The 20,496-nt window shown below is 53.3% G+C and overlaps 3 protein-coding genes across 3 annotated transcripts in view; 1 reads left to right on the forward strand and 2 right to left on the reverse strand.

Moving 5' to 3' along the window:
- LOC116994801 (erythroblast NAD(P)(+)--arginine ADP-ribosyltransferase-like) overlaps window positions 1-12,484 on the reverse strand; it is a 66,624-nt gene extending 54,140 nt beyond the window's left edge. Inside the window, exon 1 of the mRNA XM_033056764.1 lies at window positions 11,738-12,484. Within this exon, the coding sequence (XP_032912655.1) occupies window positions 11,738-12,449 (712 nt within the window). The 5' untranslated portion in view covers window positions 12,450-12,484. The remainder of the gene's footprint in view (window positions 1-11,737) is intronic.
- Window positions 1-20,496, forward strand: part of LOC116999522 (NAD(P)(+)--arginine ADP-ribosyltransferase 2-like) — a 703,496-nt gene that overhangs the window by 93,589 nt on the left and 589,411 nt on the right. The window lies entirely within an intron of this gene.
- Window positions 17,205-20,496, reverse strand: part of LOC116994645 (erythroblast NAD(P)(+)--arginine ADP-ribosyltransferase-like) — a 284,339-nt gene continuing 281,047 nt past the window's right edge. Inside the window, exons 3-4 of the mRNA XM_033056559.1 lie at window positions 17,752-18,538; window positions 17,205-17,306 (exon numbers count right to left, since the gene is read on the reverse strand). Coding sequence (XP_032912450.1) covers window positions 17,221-17,306; window positions 17,752-18,505 — 840 coding nt within the window. The 5' untranslated portion in view covers window positions 18,506-18,538 and the 3' untranslated portion in view covers window positions 17,205-17,220. The remainder of the gene's footprint in view (window positions 17,307-17,751; window positions 18,539-20,496) is intronic.

The following is a 20,496-nucleotide window of genomic DNA, read 5'->3' on the forward strand; positions in this document are numbered from 1 at the left end:
GTGATGATTTTGGCTGCAAAGTGAGGGTGTCTGGTACTCAAAGATGGCCCCGATGTCGGCATCTCCCAAGGGATCTCCAGACTTTAACAAAGCCCTTGGAGCTTTTTGTGTACCAAAGACAGCACCCAAACTGTGGGACGCTTGTTAGAACAACTCAATCACAAAACAACTGTGAGATGCAGCAGTGACTGTTCTCCTCATCCTGGAGGCCAGGAAATTCAATCTGAGACAGAAGTTTGTGGTAGATGCTTTGCTCACTGCAACCACAGGATGTGAAACCAAGGGTGGAGCTCACAGTGTCAAAAAGAGCTCTGGAAGGGGCAGCAGGAAAAAGAGCAAACACAGGAACTCACTTGAGATCTGCTTTGGGCATTGCTCATGCACACGGAGCCACATGGGAGGAAAGAAATCCATTCCCAGCACAGGGATCTGTGATTAAACATGAACAGGAAATGTTGTCCGTCCTCAACAGCACCCAAAGAAGGGGCTGTGCCCCAACCCAGTGCACAGCAGCTCGGGGATTGGTAAATCCATTGGGGAAAGAGCCTGACAATAAAGCACCTGGTGTTAATTCCTGATAAAGGAATTTGACCCCCAGAGGTGAGGCCTGGATAGAGCTGGGCAGATGGAAAATTGGCTGTTTATGGAAAAGGCCTCAGGAAAGAGGGTGGGTGGGTGATAACTCCCAATAACCGGGCCAGACCCACCCCGACTGAGGCTGCAGTTGGTGAAGGAGAGAAGCACCAGCCAAGCTCTGGGGAGTCCTTGGGATGGGGACAGGTTATCCCCAGTTTTGGGGTGCCTGCAGGGATGTCATCTGGTAGGGGACCCCATTTGGTGTCTGGGGTGTGACAGCAACGCAGTGGGCAGTGGGGAGGGCGACTGGGGGCATTGGGGGAATTTGGGACTGTGGGATTGGGGTCCTGGGTGGGTGAGAAACAAGAGAGAGAACAGAAAGTTTCAGTTCCCCTGAAGGTGCAGGATAGGGCTGAAAGATGAAACACTAGAAGAAAAATATAAAAGGATGTAAAAGTGGGGACACTACAGGGAAAATATTTCTGGAGCCAGTGGAGAAACAAATTAAGGGGAGCTGCACTAAAAGGTTTCTGGCAAGTTCTTTAGCATAGAAGCTGCAGCACCAACCAAAAGTGAAACTTCCAAGCAAGGTGAGGCAAGATACTTGGGCACTCAGAGTCAACCACATCCTCTGACACCATTTTGTGAATCCTGGGCAGAAAAACTCTGTCTTAAAAAGCGTAGAGCCATACAAATTATTTACAGAGAAAGCCCTGGTTCTGTGCTAGCTAAGCAGCCCATTTTAATGAATATTTATAATTAGGGTGAATCAATTCCTCGTGGAAAAGCCCCCCTGAGCTGCAGGAACAGGAGAGATCTGCTGTGAGTCCGAGCTGATCAAGAATTCCGGCTCTCCGGTACCTCCAGCTGTGCCAGGGAGTTCACTCCGGTTGATTTGGGTAACAGGGGCTGGGGGGACACTGGGGACACTTGGGGAGGACAGGGGACTGTGGGATTGGGGTCTGGGGGGACACTGGGGGTGTGATGGGAGTGGGATTGGGGTCATGGGGGGCTGGGACACACTGTGGGGGTAGGGGGTGATGCCCAGATTTGGGTTGAGGTTCTGGGGTGACACCAAAGAAATTTGGGATTGGGAGTGGTATTGGGGTGTGGGGACAGGCTGAGGGGAACACTGAGGGGCTCGGGGAGTGACCCCAGGATTTGGGCTTGGGTCCTGGGGTGGCTGAGGGGAATTGTAATCATGGGTGTAGGATTGGGCTGCTAGGGGGGCTGTGGTGCTGTGGGATTGGGATTGAGTTCCCTGGGGGTCTGGGGGACTTTGGGGAGGCAAAAGTGGCACCAGGATTTGAGATCAGGGAGCACAGACATGATCAGGGGTCTTCTGGCCAGGAGTGCCTCCCTTCACCTGGGCTGACCCCATTGCCCTCCCCAGTCCCTCACTGAGGAACCCTCCCCGTGTCCCCTCCCCAGTCCCTCAGTGTGACCTATGTGTCCCCTCAGTTTCACCTCTGTGTCACCCACTGTCAACTCCATGTCCCCTCTGTGTCCTCTCTGTGTCGCCCTGTGTCCCCTCTGTATCCCCTCTGTGTCCCCTCGGTGTCCCCTCGGTGTACCCCAGTTTCCTCTCCGGTCCCCATGGATTCTCCCCTTCATGGTCTTCCTGGCTCTCACCCTGGCACTGCGGGTAATGAACGAGACCGCCAGGGCCTCCACGGTGTACCCCCTGGACATGGCCCCGGACTCCTTCGATGACCAGTACCAGGGCTGTGGCCCTGCCATGAAGGAGGCATTGCCGGGCCTGAAGCGCTCCGAGTTGCAGAAGAATCCTGTGTTTGCCGAGGTCTGGCCAAAGGCTGAGGCAGAGTGGCAGAAATTGGGGTCCCCTGTGTCCCCTCTGTTGTCCCCAGACCAGGCCATCACCATCATGGCCTATGTGGCGCCTAACCTGCACGACTATTTCAATGGGAACGTGAACATTGTCGGGCGTTCCCCCCAGGAATACCGGGACAATTTCCACTTCAAAACGCTGCATTTCCTACTGACCGATGCCCTGGTCATGCTGAGGGCCACTCAGAAGGGGCAGAAATGTCAGCGTGTGATCCATCTGGAAGGCTACAAGTTCTATGCAAATCCTCGTGACATCGTCCGGTTCGGTCAGTTTGCGCCTTTGGTGGGTTCCATTGCTGGCAGTGTGTCAATCCCCACAGTGTTCAAGGTGCAGACGTGTCACGGCGCGGACATCACCACATTCACTGGATTTTCCAGCATTCTTATGGTGCTGATCCCTCCCTTCGAGAATTTCAAGGTCTCCAATGTCATCGAGAAAGGGGACAACGTGGAGATCCACCTCGACTCCATCGGGACCTACAGCAAATACAACTGCGAGTGGCTGAAAGGTAGGGACAACCTGGGGCCATGGGGACACCCACTGGGGCTGTGGGGACACCCACTGGGGCAATGGAGACAGCCTGAGGCCATGGGGACTGCCCTGATGAGGCACAGGGGACAATGACACTGACTGGGGATGGGGGACAGGGGCAGAGGCACCCATGTTGTGTGAGGGGACAAGGACACCTTGTGCTGGGGACACCAAGTCTGGGGACATGAATGAGCACATTTCCTGGGGACAGGAACATCCATGACAGGACACAGAGAAAGAGACCCCCATATCTGCGAGAGGACAGGGATGGAGATACCCCAGTTCCAACCCTGTCCCTCCTCTCCACAGAAAGTGCTGTGGGGACAGGCCCTGTGTTCAGGACATGGGTGGACTGGGACCCTCCATGGCACCTCCTGACCCGCTGTCACCCCCTGTCACTCTGACCCCTGTCACCTCTCACTTCATTGTGCCCATCTCTTCTGTCAACCCTAGCCCCCGTTATGGCCATCCCTGGCCCCTCACTCCCCCATGGTCCCCCTGACCTCCTCTTCATCCCCCAGGTGAGACTGTCTCCAGTGTCCCTTGCCTCCTCCTCGGACTCCTCCTGGTCACAACAACCCTCACAGTGGCCACCGGTATCCTCTCAGCCATGAAACCACCAAGGTAACCCGGATCACATTGGCCACCACGATCACCAAGGCCACCAGGACAGCCAGAGAAACGAGACCACAAAGGCTACCAAGACTGCCACTGCCACTATGGCCACCTTGGATACCGTGGCGTCCATGTAGTCACTGCAGCCAGCACTGGCACTGTGAACACTGCAGCCAACACAACTCCTTTGGCCATCATGGTCTCTGTAAGTACCAAGGTCATTGTGACCACCATGTTCACCAAGAGTGTCTGAGCTTCAAGGCTACAACAGCCACTGTGGCCACTGTGGTCACCAAGGCCATTGTGCAGAACAAATATATAAAATAAATATATTGAAAGTATTGCATCATATTAATTCTCTTAAATAATTATTTCAAATCAATTGTATCCAAACAGTTCCCTAAATTAATGGTATCAAAGTAATTCCATGGGGAGTCTAGGTCTATTCAGTGCTGTGTCCAGTTCTGTTCAGTGCTGTGTCCAGTTCTGTCCAGCAATGTGTCCAGCTTTGTCCAGTGCTGTATCCAGTTCTGGGTTGCTCTGACCCAATCCTGTGTTCAGGATGACGCTGCCTGAGCTAGTAGGTTGGACCAGGTGGCCACTCTGGGTCCTTCCATCCTCACCCATTCTGGGATTTTGGGATTCTGGGAGTTGTGGTTCGGGAATTGCCCACCGGAGGGCAGCAGTGAGAGCGGGAAATCAGCTGCAGTTCCAGGTGCCACCAGCAGGTGGCAGCACGAGCCCGGTCCTGGGGCTCGGGAATGGTTCGGGATGGAGTGACCTAAAAGCGCGTCCGGGGCCAGCCCTGCCAGGCCAGGGACATCTTCCCCTGGACCAGGCTGCTCCAGGGCCTGTCCAGCCTGGCCTGGGACACGGCCAGGGACGGGGCAACCACAGCTTCTCTGGGCAGCCTGTGCCAGGCCATCACCGCCCTCACAGGGCAGGAGTTTATAGGAAGATGGGCGGTGATGTCTGTGAAAAACGACTCAGCGGGTCAGGGTCTTTAGGAGTGTTCAAAATGGTTCTTGATGTCTCCACATAAGAAGACGTGAAGTTTGTCACAGCACCCAGGTGGTTTCACCCGAGAGTTTGTGTGGGATACTGGTGAAAGCCAGGGAAAGATGCAGCTTGAGTTTTCTCAATCTACTCAAAGGAAAACAGAAGAGAAAGAATTAATACCAGAGATGAGCACCTGCTTTTGGAAGGGTAGGATGTGTGAGAGACGTGATGTTTGGGTGAAAGCATGTCTGCAAGGGCTGTCACCTTCCTTGGACAAATCAGTTTGAGTATATCCTTGTTCTGTGATCTAATCCATAAAATCATCCATTGCCTTTTCTCCCCACGGACGGAAAACAGCAACGGAAGATTCGAGGACGACATCCCATCTGTAGGTAGCTGTTCCACCATCCTTCTCTCTCTCCCTCTCCCCTTTTACATCATTTCCCTTTTTTTCTCTCTCTCCTCTATCACAAACCAAGCTGTTGGCACTGAATAAAGTGCATTGTTGCTTGCTGCAGAAGAAAACTTGAGTCCCTCGCTGTTTGTCTTTTGCACCCTGGGGTCGAACGAACCATCGCGACTCCTGCGCGAGTTGAGCGGATCGTGACACCTGTTAATTGCTCGTTAGTGCTGCAAACGCCAGCACTGGTGCAGGTCAGAACTCAGATTTCCAGTCTGTGCTCGGTGCAGTGTCTGCAGAATGAGAGTTGAGAAAGGAGCACAAGTGATAATTTTGGCTGCAAAGTGAGGGTGTCTGGTACTCAAAGATGGCCCCAATGTCGACATCTCCCAAGGGATCTCCAGACTTTAACAAAGCCCTTGGAGCTTTTTGTGTATCAAAGACAGCACCCAACCTGTGGGGTGCTTGTCAGAACAAGGTGATCACAGAACAACTGTGAGATGCAGCAGTGGCTGTTCTCCTCACCCAGGGACCATGAAATTCAGTCTGAGACAGAAGTTTGTGGTTGATACTCTACTCACCGCAACCACAGGATGTGAAACCAAGGGCAGAGCTCGCAGTGTCACAAAGAGCTCTTGAAGTGACAGCAGGAGAAAGAGCAAACACAGGAACTCACTTGAGATCTGCTTTGGGCATTGCCCATGCACACGGAGCCACATGGAAAGAAAGAAATCCATTCCCAGCACAGGGATCTGTGATTAAACATGAACAGGAAATATTGTCCCTCCTCGACAGCACCCAAAGAAGGGGCCGTGCCACAGCCCAGGGCACAGCAGCTCAGAGATTGCCAAATCTGGGGGGAAATAGCCAGGCAATAAAGCACCTGGTGTTAATTCTTGATAAAGGAATTTCACCCCCAGAGGTGAGGCCTGGATAGAGCTGGGCAGATGGAAAATTGGCTGTTTATGGAAAAGGCCCCAGGAAAGAGGGTGGGTGGGTGATAACTCCCAATAACCAGGCCAGGCCCACCCCGAATGAGGCTGCAGTTGGTGAAGGAGAGAAGCACCAGCCAAGCTCTGGGGAGTCCATGGGATGGGGACAGGTCATCCCCAGGTTTGGGGTGCCTGCAGGAATGTGATCTGCTAGGGGACCCCATTTGGTGTCTGGAGTGTGACAGCAACCCAGTGAGCAGTGGGGAGTGGGACTGGGGGCACTGGGGGGATGTGGGACAGTGGGATTGAGGTCCTGGGGCTTGAGAAATAAGAGAGAGAAAAGAAAGTTTCAGTTCCCCTGAAGGTGCTGGATAGGACTGAGAAATGAAACAATAGCAGAAAAATATCACAGGATATAAAAGTGGGGACACCGCAGGGCAAAGGTTCCTGGAGCTGAGGGTGGAACAGATGAATTGAACTCCTATTTTTGTCACATCCTGTAACACAGAAGCTGCCACACTGACCAAAAGCGACAACTCAAGGTGAGACGATGCAGGATATTGGGGCACCCAGTGAAAATCACATCCTGCAGTCCCTTTTATGGCTTCCACGGGGAGTAAAATTGTCACCTAAAAGAGGCAGAGCCATGCAAATTATTGATGGGAAAACCTGGGTCTGTGTTTGCTAAGCAGCCCATTTATTGAACATTTATAATTAGGGTGGCAGAGCACCCTGGGCTGCAGGAGCAGGAGACATCCACTGTGAGTCCGAGCTGAGCAAGAATTCCGGCTCTCTGGTACCTCCAGCTGTGCCAGGGAGTTCACTCCGGCTGATTTCGGTATGAGGGGTTTGGGAGATACTGGGGACACTTGGGGGGGACAGGGGACTGTGGGATTGGGGTGGGGGGGGACACTGGGGGGGTGATGGGATTGTAATTGAGGTCATGGGGTGGTCTGGGGGAAAGTGAGGGGGGACACGGGATGGTGGGAGTGGGATTGGGGTCATGGGGGGCTGGGACACCCTGCGGGGTTAGGGGGTGATGCCCAGATTTGGGTTGAGGTTCTGTGGTGACAGCAAAGAAATTGGGGACTGGGAGTGGGGTTGGGGTGTGGGGACAGGCTGAGGGGAGCACTGAGGGGCTCAGGGAGTGACCCCAGGATTTGGGCTGGGGTCCTGGTGGGGCTGAGGGGAGTTGTGATCATGGGAGTAGGATTGGGCTCTTGGGGGGGGGGTGGTACTGTGGGATTGGGATTCCTGGGGGATGTTGGGGAGGCAAAAGTGACCCCAGGATTTGGGATGAGGGACCCCAGACGTGTGCAGGGGTCTCCTGGCCAGGAGTGCCTCCCTTCCCCCTGGTCTGACCCCACTGCCCACCCCAGTCCCTCACTGAGGATCTCTCCCAGTGTCATCTCCATGTCCCCTCTGTGTCCCCCAGTGCCCACACTGCTCCCTGTGGCCTCTCCCCTCCATGGCCCTCCTGTCTCTCACCCTGGCACTGCTGGCAATCACCGTGGCCACCGGGGATATACCGATGAAGCCCCTGGACATGGCCCCGGACTCCTTCGATGACCAGTACCAGGGCTGTGGCCCTGCCATGGAGGAGGCATTGCCGGCCCTGAACCGCTCCGAGTTGCAGATGAATCCTCTGTTCGCCGAGGTCTGGCCAAAGGCTGTGGCAGAGTGGAAGAAAGTGGGGTCCCCTGTGTCCCCTCTGTCGTCCCCAGACCAGGCCATCGCCATCATGGCCTCTGGGGCGCCTGATCTATACAACTATTTCAATGGGAATGTGAGCGTTGCCGGGCGCTCCCCCCAGGAATACCGGGACAATTTCCACTTCAAAACGCTGCATTTCCTGCTGACCAAAGCTCTGGTCACGCTGAGGGCCACTCAGAAGGGGCAGAAATGTCAGAGTGTGATCCATCTGGCAGGCTACAAGTTCTATGCAACTCCTGGTGACGTCGTCCGGTTCGGTCAGTTTGCGCCGTCGGTGGATTCCATTGACGGCAGTGTGTCAGTCCCCACAGTGTTCAAGGTGCAGACGTGTCACGGCGCGGACATCACCACATTCACTGGATTTTCCAGCATTCTTATGGTGCTGATCCCACCCTTTGAGAAGTTCAAGGTCACCAAAATCATCCCAAAAGGGGAGAAGGTGGAGATCCACCTTGACTCCATCGGGACCTACAGCAAATACAACTGCGAGTGGCTGAAAGGTGGGGACAGTCTGGGGCCATGGGGACACCCACTGGGGCCATGGGGACACCCCCTGGGGCCATGGGGACTGCCTGAGGTCATGGGGACACCCACTGGGGCCATGGGGACACCCCCTGGGGCCATGGGGACAGCCTGGGGCCATGGGGACACCCCTGATGAGGCACAGGGGAAAATGACAGTGACTGGGGATGGGGGACAGCGACAGGGGCACTCAGTGTGTATGGGGACAAGGACACCCTGTGCTGGGGACACCAGGTCTCGGGACAGGAACACGCACAGTGGGCATGGGGACAGGAACATTCATGACAGGGCACAGGGACCCCCACATCTAGCCCGGGACAGCGACACCCCCATTCCGACCCTGTCCCTCCTCTCCACAGACAGTGCTCTGGGGACAAGTCCTGTGTGCTGGACGTTGGTGGGTGGGACCCCCTACGGCACCCCCTGATTCCCTGCCACCCTCTGTAATTGTCACCTCATGGGCCCCATCTCTCCTGTCACCCCTTGCCCCTGTTATGGCCACCCCCTGATCCCCCCTCACTCCCCCTTGTCCCCCTGACCCCCCTCTTTATCGCCCAGGTGGGAGCGTCCCCAGGGCCCCCTTTCCATTGGAGGACTCCTCCTGGCCACCACAGCCCTGGCAGTGGCCACCGGGATCATCTGAGCCATGAAGTCGCCAAGGTCACCAGAGTCACTGTGGCCACCATGATCACCAAGACTAACTGGACAGCCAGAGAAACGAGGTTATCAAGGCTACCAAGGCCATCACTGCCACTTTGAACACCTTGGCCTCTTGCCTCCATGAGGTCACTGTGACCACCACTGGCCCTGTGGCCACCATGGTCACTATAAGCACCAAGGCCACTGGGACCACCATGGTCACCAGCACTCCCTGAGCCACAAGGCAGCCACAACCACTCCAGCCACTGTGGCCATCAAGGCCATTGTGCAGAACAATTATATAAAATAAATATATTTGAAGTGTTGTATCATATTAATTCTCTTAAATAATTGTTTCAAATCAATTGTATCCAAACAGTTCCCTAAATTAATGGTATCAAAGCAATTCCATGGGGTGTCCAGTTCTGTTCAGTGCTGTGTCCAGTTCTGTTCGGTGCCATGTCCACCTCTGCCCAGTGCCGTGTCCAGTTCTGGGCTGCTCTGGACCCAATCCTATGTTCAGGGTGACACTGCCTGAGCTGGGAGCTTGGACCAGGTGCCCACTATGGATCCTTCCATCCTGACCCATTCTGGGATTTTGGGATTCTGGCAGTTGTGATTCGGGAATTGCCCACTGGAGGGCAGCAGTGAGAGCAGGAAATCAGCTGCAGTTCCAGGTGCCACCAGCAGGCGGCAGCACGAGTCCGGCCCCTGCAACTCGGGAATGGTTCGGGATGGAGCGACCTTAAAGCGCGTCCGGGGCCAGCCCTGCCAGGCCAGGGACATCTTCCCCTGGGCCAGGCTGCTCCAGGGCCCGCCCAGCCTGGTCTGGGACACGACCAGGAACTGGGCAGTCACAGTTTCTCTGGGCAGCCTGTGCCAGGCCATCACCACCCTCACAGGGCAGGAGTTTATAGGAAGATGGGCAGTGATGTCCATGAAAAACGACTCAGTGGGTCGGGGTCTTTAGGAGTGTTCAAAATGGGCCTTGATGTCTCCACATGAGAAGATGTGAAGTTTGTCACAGCACCCAGGTGGTTTCACCCGAGAGTTTGTGTGGGATACTGGTGAAAGCCAGGGAAAGATGCAGCTTGAGTTTTCTCCAGCTACTCAAAGGAAAACAGAAGAGAAAGAATTAATAACAGAGATGAGCACCTGCTGTTGGCAGAGTAGGATGTGTGAGAGATGTGATGTTTGGGTGAAAGCATGTCTGCAAGGGCTGTCACCTTCCTTGGAGCAATCAGTTTGAGTATATCCTGGTTCTGTGATCTAGTCTACAAAAGTGTGATTGCTTCTATAAAAAATTCCTTTTTTCTGCCTATGAAGGAAGACGTCTGTTGCTATCTTTTTTCTATAGTGACGAGTTTGAACTCCCAAACTTTAGGGTAATAGGAGAATTGGGTCCCAAAAAGTCTCTTTCATAATCCTGACAGCCTGAACTTCTATCAGGAGCTGTCAGGGGATCGGTGGCAACCCTGTGCACTCTGGCAACGCCTGCCTGAGAATTGCCCCTCATGTGGGGAAGAAGGCTTGGGAGCACGGGGAGAGGAAGGAGAGAAAGGGGTTTTTAATTGGGGACCCAAACCAGAAACATTCCACAATTTTTCATCTAACTTTACAATAAAGTGAAAGAGAGGAATAAATATAGCAACTGGTAAGTCTCCCTCAGCCTGAGCATCATACAACTTTTTCCCTACACTGTCCCAAAAACAAATCAAAAAACCAGAATCCCCTATAGTGTTCGGAAACTATTTAAAAATCCAATGATCAAAATTTTCATGATTCCCCATATAAAACTTATATTCCCCTATTCAAGGGCACCACAACTTGGTAATGGATGCCTCTTTCAGGAGGGCTAAACTTAGGGTGGATGAGCTCGTTACCCATCCTGGAGCTTCATTCCCATGCCCAGGGGTAAAAGGGAAATTTAAAGGAAAACACCCAAATATATAATTAAATCAGAGCACAATCCCAAATATTGATTCCAACTTCTCTTTTGGTAGGTGAGGCCCCTTGAGTCAAGTCAAGACTTCTGGTCAGGTGCTCAACCCCTCCACCAGTCCATGGGATTCTTCTCCCAGGCATTGAGTGGAGGATCCTGGTCACACCTTGGATTGACCTCGCTGAAACGTGAGTGGTTTTTGGGGAAGCAGTAACCCAAAAGTGACTTGTGTCCTGCAGCTGATGCGTCAGGAGTCGTTTCTCCAGGGAGCCCTGAGCAGAGGTCCCTCTTTGGGCACCACTTTCTTTGTTTTGATACAAATATTTAATGAAATTGTGTTGATAGAAATTTCAATAGACTTGTTGTATAAAATTGACTTGATGCAATTATTTAATAGAATTGTTTTGATAGAATTGATGCGATTTCTTGGATACAATTTTTTAAGAGAACTTCTTTGCACAATGTGCTTGATGGCCACAGTGGTCACAGTGGCTGTGGCAGCTTTGGGGCTCAGAGGATCCCGGTGGCCATGGCCAGGGCTGTGGTGGCCAGGAGGAGTCCTCCAATGTGAAAGGGGGCCCTGGGGACGCTCCCACCTGGGGGACAAAGAGAAGGGTCAGGGGGGATCATGGGGGAGTGAGGGGGTCGGGGGTGGCCATAACGGGGGTAGGGGTGACAGGAGAGATGGGGCCCATGAGGTGACAGTGACAGGGTGAGACAGTGGCTCAGGGGGTCCCTTTCCCTGTGCCCTGTCATGGATGTTAATGTCCCCACGCCCACTGAGCTCATTCCTGTCCCCACAATTGGTGTCCCCAGCACAGGGTGTCCATGCCCCCACAAACACTGTTGATGCCTCTGTCCCTGTCCCCAGTCCCCAGTCAGAGTCATTGTCACCTGTGCCTCATCAGGTCTGTTCCCATGGCCCCAGGCTGTCCCCATGGCCCCAGTGGGTGTCCCCATGGTCCCAGTGGGTGTCCCCATGGCCCCAGGCTGTCCCCACGGCCCCAGGCTGTCCCCACCTGTCAGCCACTCGCAGTTGTATTTGCTGTAGGTCCCGATGGAGTCGAGGTGGATCTCCACCTTCTCCCCTTTTGGGATGACTTTGGTGACCTTGAACTTCTCATAGGGTGGGATCAGAACCACTTTATCATTGACTTTTCCAATGAAGGCATTGATTTCCGCGCCGTGACATGTCTGCACCTTGAACACCGTGGGGTATGACGTTCTGTCATCAAATGAATCCCATGACAATGCGAATTGACCCAATCGGACGATGTCGCCAGGATTTGCACAGAACCTGTACTTTAGCTCAGGGTGGATCACATCCTGACATTTCTGCCCCTTCTGAGCCGCCTTCAGTGTGGCCACAGCTCTGGTCAGCAGGAAATGCAGCGTTTTGAAGTGGAAATTGTCCCGGTATTCCTGGGGGGAGTGCCCCATAGTCCTCACATAGACATCGAAATAGTCGTACAGGTCAGTCACCCCATAGGCCTGGATGGCGATGGCCTGGTCTGGGGATGACAGAGGGGACACAGGGGACCCCAATTCCTGCCACTCTGCCACGGCCGCAGACCAGGCCTTGGCAAACAGAGAATTGTTCTGGAACTCGGAGCGGTGCAAGGCCGGCAATGCCTCCTTCATGGCAGGGCCACAGCCCTGGTACTGGTCATCGAAGGAGTCCAGGGTCATGTCCAGGGGCTTTTCCTTAATGATCCTGGTGGCCACGGTCATTGCCAGCAGTGCCAGGGTGAGAGCCAGGAGGGCCATGGAGGGAAGAGGCCACAGGGAGCAGTGTGGACACTGGGGGACAGTGAGGGGACGCAGAGGGGACACGGAGGTGACACGGGGACAGTTTCTCAGTGAGGGACTGGGGTGGGCAGTGGGGTCAGCCCAGGGGGAAGGGAGGCACTCCTGGCCAGGAGACACCCCTGCACATGTCTGGGGTCCCTCACCCCAAATCCTGGGGTCACTTTTGCCTCCCCAACATCCCCCAGACCCCCAGGGACCCCAATCCCAATCCCACAGTTCCACAGCCCCCTCAGAACCCCAATCCTACTCCCATGATTACAATTCCCCTCAGCCCCATCAGGACCCCTGCCCAAATCCTGGGGTCACTCCCTGAGCCCCTCAGTGTTCCCCTCTGCCTGTCCCCACACCCCAATCCCACTCCCAGTCCCCAATTTCTTTGATGTCACCCCCAACCTCAACCCAAATCTGGGCATCACCCCCTACCCCCACAGTGTGTCCCAGCCCCCCATGACCCCAATCTCACTCCCACCATCCCGTGTCCCCCCTCACTTTCCCCCAGAGCTCCCCATGACCCCAATCCCAGTCCCATGACACCCCCAGTGCCCCCCCACACCCCAATCCCACAGTCCCCTGTTGCCCCCAAGTGTCCCCAGTGTCCCCCCAGCCCCTGTTACCCAAATCAGCCGGAGTGAACTCCCTGGCACAGCTGGAGGTACCAGAGAGCCGGAATTCTTGCTCAGCTCGGACTCACAGCGGATCTCTCCTGCTCCTGCAGTTCAGGGGGGCTCTGCCACTGGATATTTATCCGCCCTAATTATAAATATTCATTAAAATGGGCGGCTTGGCTGACACAGAACCAGCACTTCTAATATAAATAATTTGCATGGCTCCGCCTCTTTCAGTTAATCATTGACATTCCTGGAGAGTCACAGCAGGGCATTCAGGGCCAGGTTGTCACCGAGTGCCCCAATATCTTGGATCATTCGACCTTTCAATTTTAGCCAGCACTGCCTTTTCTGTGTTACTGAACTTGCCAAACTCCCCTCACTGGAGTTCCCTTTATCACTTTCTCCATAGTTTCTAGCAGTGTTTATTCTGCTGTGTCCACACTTTTACATCCTTCTGCTAGTTCATCTCTCAGCCCTATCCAGCACCTCCAGGGGAACTGACACTTTCTGTTCTCTCTCTTATTTCTCACCCCTCAGGACCCCAATCCCACGGTCCCTCATCCCCCCAGTGCCCCCAGTCCCTCTCCCCACTGCTCACTGGGTTGCTGTCACACCCCAGACACCAAATGGGGTCCCCTACCAGATGACATCCCTGCAGGCACCCCAAACCTGGGGATGACCTGTCCCCATCCCATGGACTCCCCAGAGCTTGGCTGGTGCTTCTCTCCTTCACCAACTGCAGCCTCAGTCGGGGTGGGCCTGCCCTGGTTATTGGGAGTTATCACCCACCCACCCTCTTTCCTGGGGCCTTTTCCATGAACAGCCTATTTTCCATCTGCCCAGCTCTATCCAGGCCTCACCTCTGGGGGTGAAATTCCTTTACCAGGAATGAACACCAGGGTGCTTTATTGCCAGGCTATTTCCCCCAAGATTTGGCAATCCCCGAGCTGCTGTGCCCTGGGCTGTGGCACAGCCCCTTCTTTGGGTGCTGCCGAGGAGGGACAATATTTCCTGTTCATATTTAATCACAGATCCCTGTGCTGGGAATGGATTTCTTTCTTTCCATGTGGCTCCATGTGCATGAGCAATGCCCAAAGCAGATCTCAAGTGAGTTCCTCTGTTTACTCTTTCTCCTGCTGCCCCTTCCAGAGCTCTTTGTGGCACTGCGAACTCTGCCTTGGTGCAACACCCTGTGGTTGCGGTGAGTAAAGCATCTACCACAAACTTCAGTCCCAGACTGAATTTCCTGGTCCCTGGGTGAGGAGAACAGTCACTGCTGCATCTCACAGTTGTTCTGTGATTGAGTTGTTCTGACAAGTATCTCACATTTTGGTTGCTGTAATTGGTACACAAAAAGCTCCAAGGGTTTTGTTGAAGTCTGGAGATCCCTTGGGAGATGCTGACATTGGGGCCACCTTTGAGTAGCAGACACCCTCACTTTGCAGCCAAAATTATCACTTGTGTTCCTTTCTCAACTCTCATTCTGCAGACACTGCACCGAGCACACATTGGGAATCTGAGTTCTGACCTGCACCAGTGCTGGCGTTTGCAGCACTAACGAGCAATTAACAGGTGTCACGATCCGCTCAACACGCGCGGGAGTCGCGATGGTTTGTTCGATCCCAGGGTGCAAAAGACAAACAGCGAGGGACTCAAGTTTTCTTCTACAGCAAGCAACAATGCACTTTATTCAGTGCCAACAGCTTAGTTTATGATAGGGGAGAGAGAGAGAAAAAGGGAAATGAAGTAAAAGGGGAGAGGGAGAGAGAGAAAGACAGGGTGGGGGGAATAGATACCAACAGGTGGGAGGTCATCCTCGAGTTGTTAATGGGCCATGTTTTATAAACCAGGTGGGACAGTGATTCTTATCTCTGTGGGAGATATCTCCTGATGGACCAGCTGTTAAAAACCAGGGGGCAATGTTCTTTATCTTTTCCAGACCCCTCCTCCCTCCAGGAGATCTCTCCTGATCATGGACCAGTGAGTCCCACTGTACAACTGATAAAATTCCATCATCCCATGGGGAGATGCTCCACCCAGGGAGAGGAACCAAGCATTTCCTACCCAGATAAAAACTGAGATTTGGAACATCAGAGCAGCCTTTCCCACTGCTTTCCAAGAGCTACCAGAACTTTCTACAGGATCACAACTTCAACAAGACCACTTCACCTGGACTGCTACCACGACCCTAACTGAAGGAGTGTCAAGTTGGATTCTGATCCTGCCACACTTTTTCTTTTCTACTATTGCATATATTTTATTTTTTTCTCTTTATTTCCTATTAAATTTTGTTTCTGACTTGGAGTCTCAGTGATATCTTAAAAATTTTGTTCATTGGATTTTTAAATACTTTCCAAACACTACAGGGGATTCTTGTTTTTTGAATTCTTTTTATCACAGGATATGGAAGAAGTTGTATCATGTTCAGGCTGAGAGAGACTTATCAGTTGCTATATTTATTCCTCTCTTTCACATTATTGCTAAGTTAATTGAAAAATTGTGGAAAGTTTTGGGGTTGGGTCCCCAGTTAAAAACCCCTTGCCCTCCTTCCTCCCCCCAAGCTCCCAAGCCTTCTTCCCCACATGAGGGACAATTCTCAGGCGGGCGTTGCAGAGTGGACAGGGTTGCCACCAATCCCCTGACGCCTCCTGACAGAAGTTCAGGCTGTCAGGGTTATGAAAGAGACTTTGTGGGGACTCAATTCTCCTATTACCCGAAATTTTGGGAGTTCAAAGTTATTGCTGTAGAGCTAGGAGTGGCAACAAAATTTAGCAAAACATGGTTTCCTTCAGAGGCAGAAAAAAGGAATTTATTATAGAAGCAATCACAATTTTTTGGATTAGATCACAGAACCAGGATATACTCAAACTGATTGGTCCAAGGAAGGCAACAGCCCTTGCAAACATGCTTTCACCCAAACATCAAGTCTCTCACACATCCTACTCTGCAAACAGAAGGTGCTCATCTCTGTTATTAATTCTTTCTCTTCTCTTTTCCTTTTAGTAGCTTGAGAAAACTCAAGCTGCATCTTTCCCTGGCTTTCACCAGTATCCCACACAAACTCTCGGGTGAAACCACCTGGGTGCTGTGACAAACTTCACATCTTCTCATGTGGAGACATCAAGACCCATTTTGAACACTCCTAAAGACCCCAACCCCCTGAGTCGTTTTTCACGGACATCACCGCCCATCTTCCTATAAACTCCTGCCCTGTGAGGGTGGTGATGACCTGGCACAGGCTACCCAGAGAAGCTGTGGCTGCCCCGTCCCTGGTCGTGTCCCAGGCCAGGCTGGGCGGGCCCTGGAGCAGCCTGGCCCAGGGGAAGATGTCCCTGGCCTGGCAGGGCTGGTCCCGGACGCGCTTTAAGGTCTCTCCATTCCAAACCATTCCCAGCCTTGGGGTCGGGCTCGTGCTGCCACCTGCTGGTGGCACACGGAACTGCAGCTGATTTCTCGCTCTCACTGCTGCCCTCCAGTGGGCAATTCCGGAACTACAATTCCCAGAATCCCAATATCCCAGAACGGATCAGGATGGAAGGACCCAGAGTGGGCACCTGGTCCAACCTCCCAGCTCAGGCAGTGTCATCCTGAACACAGGATTGGGTCCAGAGTAGCCCAGAACTGGACACGGCACTGGGCAGAGGTGGACACAGCACTGAACAGAACTGGACACCCCATGGAATTGCTTTGATACAATTAATTTAGGGAACTGTTTGGATACAATTGATTTGAAGCAATTATTTTTGAGAATTAATATGATACAATACTTCAAATATATTTATTTTATATAATTGTTCTGCACAATGGCCTTGGTGACTACAGTGGCCACAGTGGGTGTGGCAGTCTTGTGGGTCAGGGTGACCATGGTGGTCACAGTGGCCTTGGTGCTTACAGTGACCATGGTGGCCACAGGACTAGTGGAGGCCACAGTGACCTCATGGAGGCAAGAGGCCAAGGTGGCCATAGTGGCAGTGCTGGCCTTGGTAGCCTTGATAACCTTGTTTCTCTGGCTGACCACATGGTCTTGGTGACCGTGGTGGCTGCAGTGGCCCCAGTGACTCTGGTGACCTTGGTGACTTCATGACTCAGAGGATCCCGGTGGCCACTGCCAGGGCTGTGGTGGCCAGGAGGAGTCCTCCAATGTGAAAGGGGGCCCCGGGGATGCTCCCACCTGGGGGATAAAGAGGGGGCATCAGGGGGACCATGGGAGAGTGAGGGGGTCGGGGTGGCCATAACGGGGCTGGGGGTGACAGGAGAGATGGGGACCATGAGGTGACAGTTACAGGGGGTGACAGGGGATCAGGGGGTCCCTTTCCCCGTGCCCTGTCATGGATGTTCCTATCCCCATGCCCACTGAGCTCATTCCCATCCCCAGACTTGGTGTCCCCAGCACAGGGTGTCCTTGTCCCCACACACGCCGTGGGTGTCCCTGTCCCTGTCACCCATCCCCAGTCAGAGTCATTGTCACCTGTGCCTTATCAGGGCTGTCCCCATGGCCCCAGTGGGTGTCCCCATGGCCCCAGGCTGTCCCCATGGCCCCAGTGGGTGTCCCCATGGTCCCAGTGGGTGTCCCCATGGCCCCAGTGGGTGTCCCCATGGCCCCAGGCTGTCCCCACCTCTCAGCCACTCGCAGTTGTATTTGCTGTAGGTCCCGATGGAGTCGAGGTGGATCTCCACCTTCTCCCCTTTCTCAATGACTTTGGTGACCTTGAACTTCTCAAAGGGAGGGATCAGCACATCATCCTTATCGGGATTGTCACCAAATGCCTGGATGTCCGCGCCGTGACATGTCTGCACCTTGAACAACGTGGTGATCCCAGATCTTTCTGCGACAGTTTTGTTAAGTGTCGATGACATGAAGTGACCGAACCGGACGATGTCACCAGGCTTTGCCCTGTACCGTAGGTAGTACACCCCTCGGAACACCAAGTGACATTTCTGCCCCTTGTGAGCGTCCCTCAGAGTGGCCAGAGCGTCGGTCAGCAGGAAATGCAGAGTTTTGTAGTGGAAATTGTACCGGTATTCCTGGGGGGAGCGCCCAGCCATTCTCACTTCCTCATTGAAATACTCGTACAGGTCCAAGTTGGTGGCGGTCATGATGGCAATGGCCTGGTCTGGGGATGACAGAGGGGACACAGGGGACCCCTGATACTTCCACCTCTCCACGGACACAGGCCACATGTCAGCAAAACTAGGATTGTCGTGGAACTCGGAGTGGTTCAGAGCCGGCAGCTCCGCCCTCATGGCAGGGCCACAGCCCTGGTACTGGTCATCGAAGGAGTCCGGGGCCATGTCCAGGGGCTTTTCCTCAATGGTCATGGTGGCCACGGTGATTGTCAGCAGTGCCAGGGTGAGAGCCAGGAGGGCCATGGAGGGGAGAGGCCACAGGGAGCAGTGTGGACACTGGGGGACACAGTGGGGACACGGAGGGGACACAGAGGGGACACAGAGGTGACACAGAGGTGACACGGGGAGGGTTCCTCAGTGAGGGACTGGGGTGGGCAGTGGGGTGAGTCCAGGGGGATGGGAGGTACTCCTGTCTTGGAGACTCCTGTAGATTTCTGGGATCCCTCATCCCAAATCTTGGGGTCACTTTGCCTCCCCAATGTCCCCCAGTCCCCCATGGACCCCAATCCCAATCCCACAGCACCACGGCCCCACAGCCCCCCCAGGAGCCCAATCCTACTCCCATGATTACAATTCCCCTCAGCACCCCCAGGACCCCAACCCAAATCCTGGGGTCACTCCCTGAGCCCCTCAGTGTTCCCCTCAACCTGTCCCCACACCCCAATCCTACTCCCACTCCCCAATCTCTTTGGTGTCACCCCAGAACCTCAACCCAAATCCAGGCATCACCCCCTACCCCCACAGTGTGTCCCAGCCCCCATGACCCCAATCCCACTCCCATCATCCCGTGTCCACCCTCACTTTCCCACAGATCACACCACGACCCCAATCCCAGTCCCATGACACCCCCAGTTCCTACCCAGACCCCAATCCCACAGTCCCCTGTCCCCCCCAGTGTCCCCAGTGTTCCCCCAGCCCTTGATACCCAAATCAGCCGGAGTGAACTCCCTGGCACAGCTGGAGGTACCAGAGAGCCGGAATTCTTGATCAGTTCGGACTCACAGCGGATCTCTCCTGCTCCTGCAGCTCTGGGGGGCTCATCCACGGTATTTATCCACCCTAATTATAAATATTCATTAAAATGGGCGGTGTGGTTGACACAGAACCAGCACTTCTACTATAAATAATTTGCGTGACTCCGCCACTTTTAGTTGATAATTGTACAGTCCTGGAGAGTCACAGCAGGGCATTCAGGGCCAGGTTGTCACTGAGTGCCCCAATATCTTGGATCACTCGACCTTTCAATTTTGGCCAGCACTGCCTTTTCTGTGTTACTGAACTTGCCAAAATCCCCTCAGTGGAGTTCCCTTTATTTGCTTCTCCAAAGCTTCTGGCAATGTTTATTCTGCTGTGTCCACACTTTTACATCCTTCTGCAAGTTCATCTCTCAGCCCTATCCAGCACCTCCAGGGGAACTGACGCTTTCTGTTCTCTCTCTTATTTCTCTCCCCCCAGGACCCCAATCCCACGGTCCCACATCCCCCCAGTGCCCCCAGTCCCACTCCCCACTGCTCACTGATTTCCACAAATTTTTTGAGGATGCAGCCTCCTTTTTATCCTGTTTTCCCATCTGCATTTTCCTCTCTCTTTCCACATTGCTGAGGTACCTGTGAGGCACCGACTTCCTGGAACACCTGATACCTGAGATTCCCCTCTAATGTATAACCCTCCCTTTTAATTTTCAGTTCTTACGGAATTTATTTATTTCCCCATGTTTTCTTTCATTTTTCAATGTCCAATCTCATTTCTCATTAAACCTACACTTTGTTGGTAAAGGCAAATATTGTTTCCAATCAACAATCAGTGGAATCCACCCCATTGTTATTTTATGCTTGTGTTATCTACCAGCAGATGCACATCTTGTTTGTAAAGAGAAATCCATCTTTCCTCTCAATCCCTCCTCTTTTTATTGCTTTACTAATTGTCTTTACAAATTTTAGTTATCATTGACTTAACTTCCTGTTCCCGCGGTTTTTTTGGTTTTGCAAATATTTGCATGGAGAAAAATTTCTGTCCTTCTGTAGCCATCTCTGGATCAGCAGCCAGGGTTACTCCCTGCATTTCCCAGCTCCCACATGAGGTTTCCTCCTGCAGTTACATCCCAGATCTGTTTTGTTAGATCTGGACCAGAACCTATTGAAAAGGGTTTGAATTCCATTCAGGTGTTGCTACTTCCACTGATAGTCACAGATAAGATGTGTCCTACTTGTGGAATTATCTTGGGGGTAGATTAA

The sequence above is a fragment of the Catharus ustulatus genome, chromosome 1 (assembly GCF_009819885.2).
Source record: "Catharus ustulatus isolate bCatUst1 chromosome 1, bCatUst1.pri.v2, whole genome shotgun sequence".
Taxonomy (NCBI): Eukaryota; Metazoa; Chordata; class Aves; order Passeriformes; family Turdidae; genus Catharus; species Catharus ustulatus.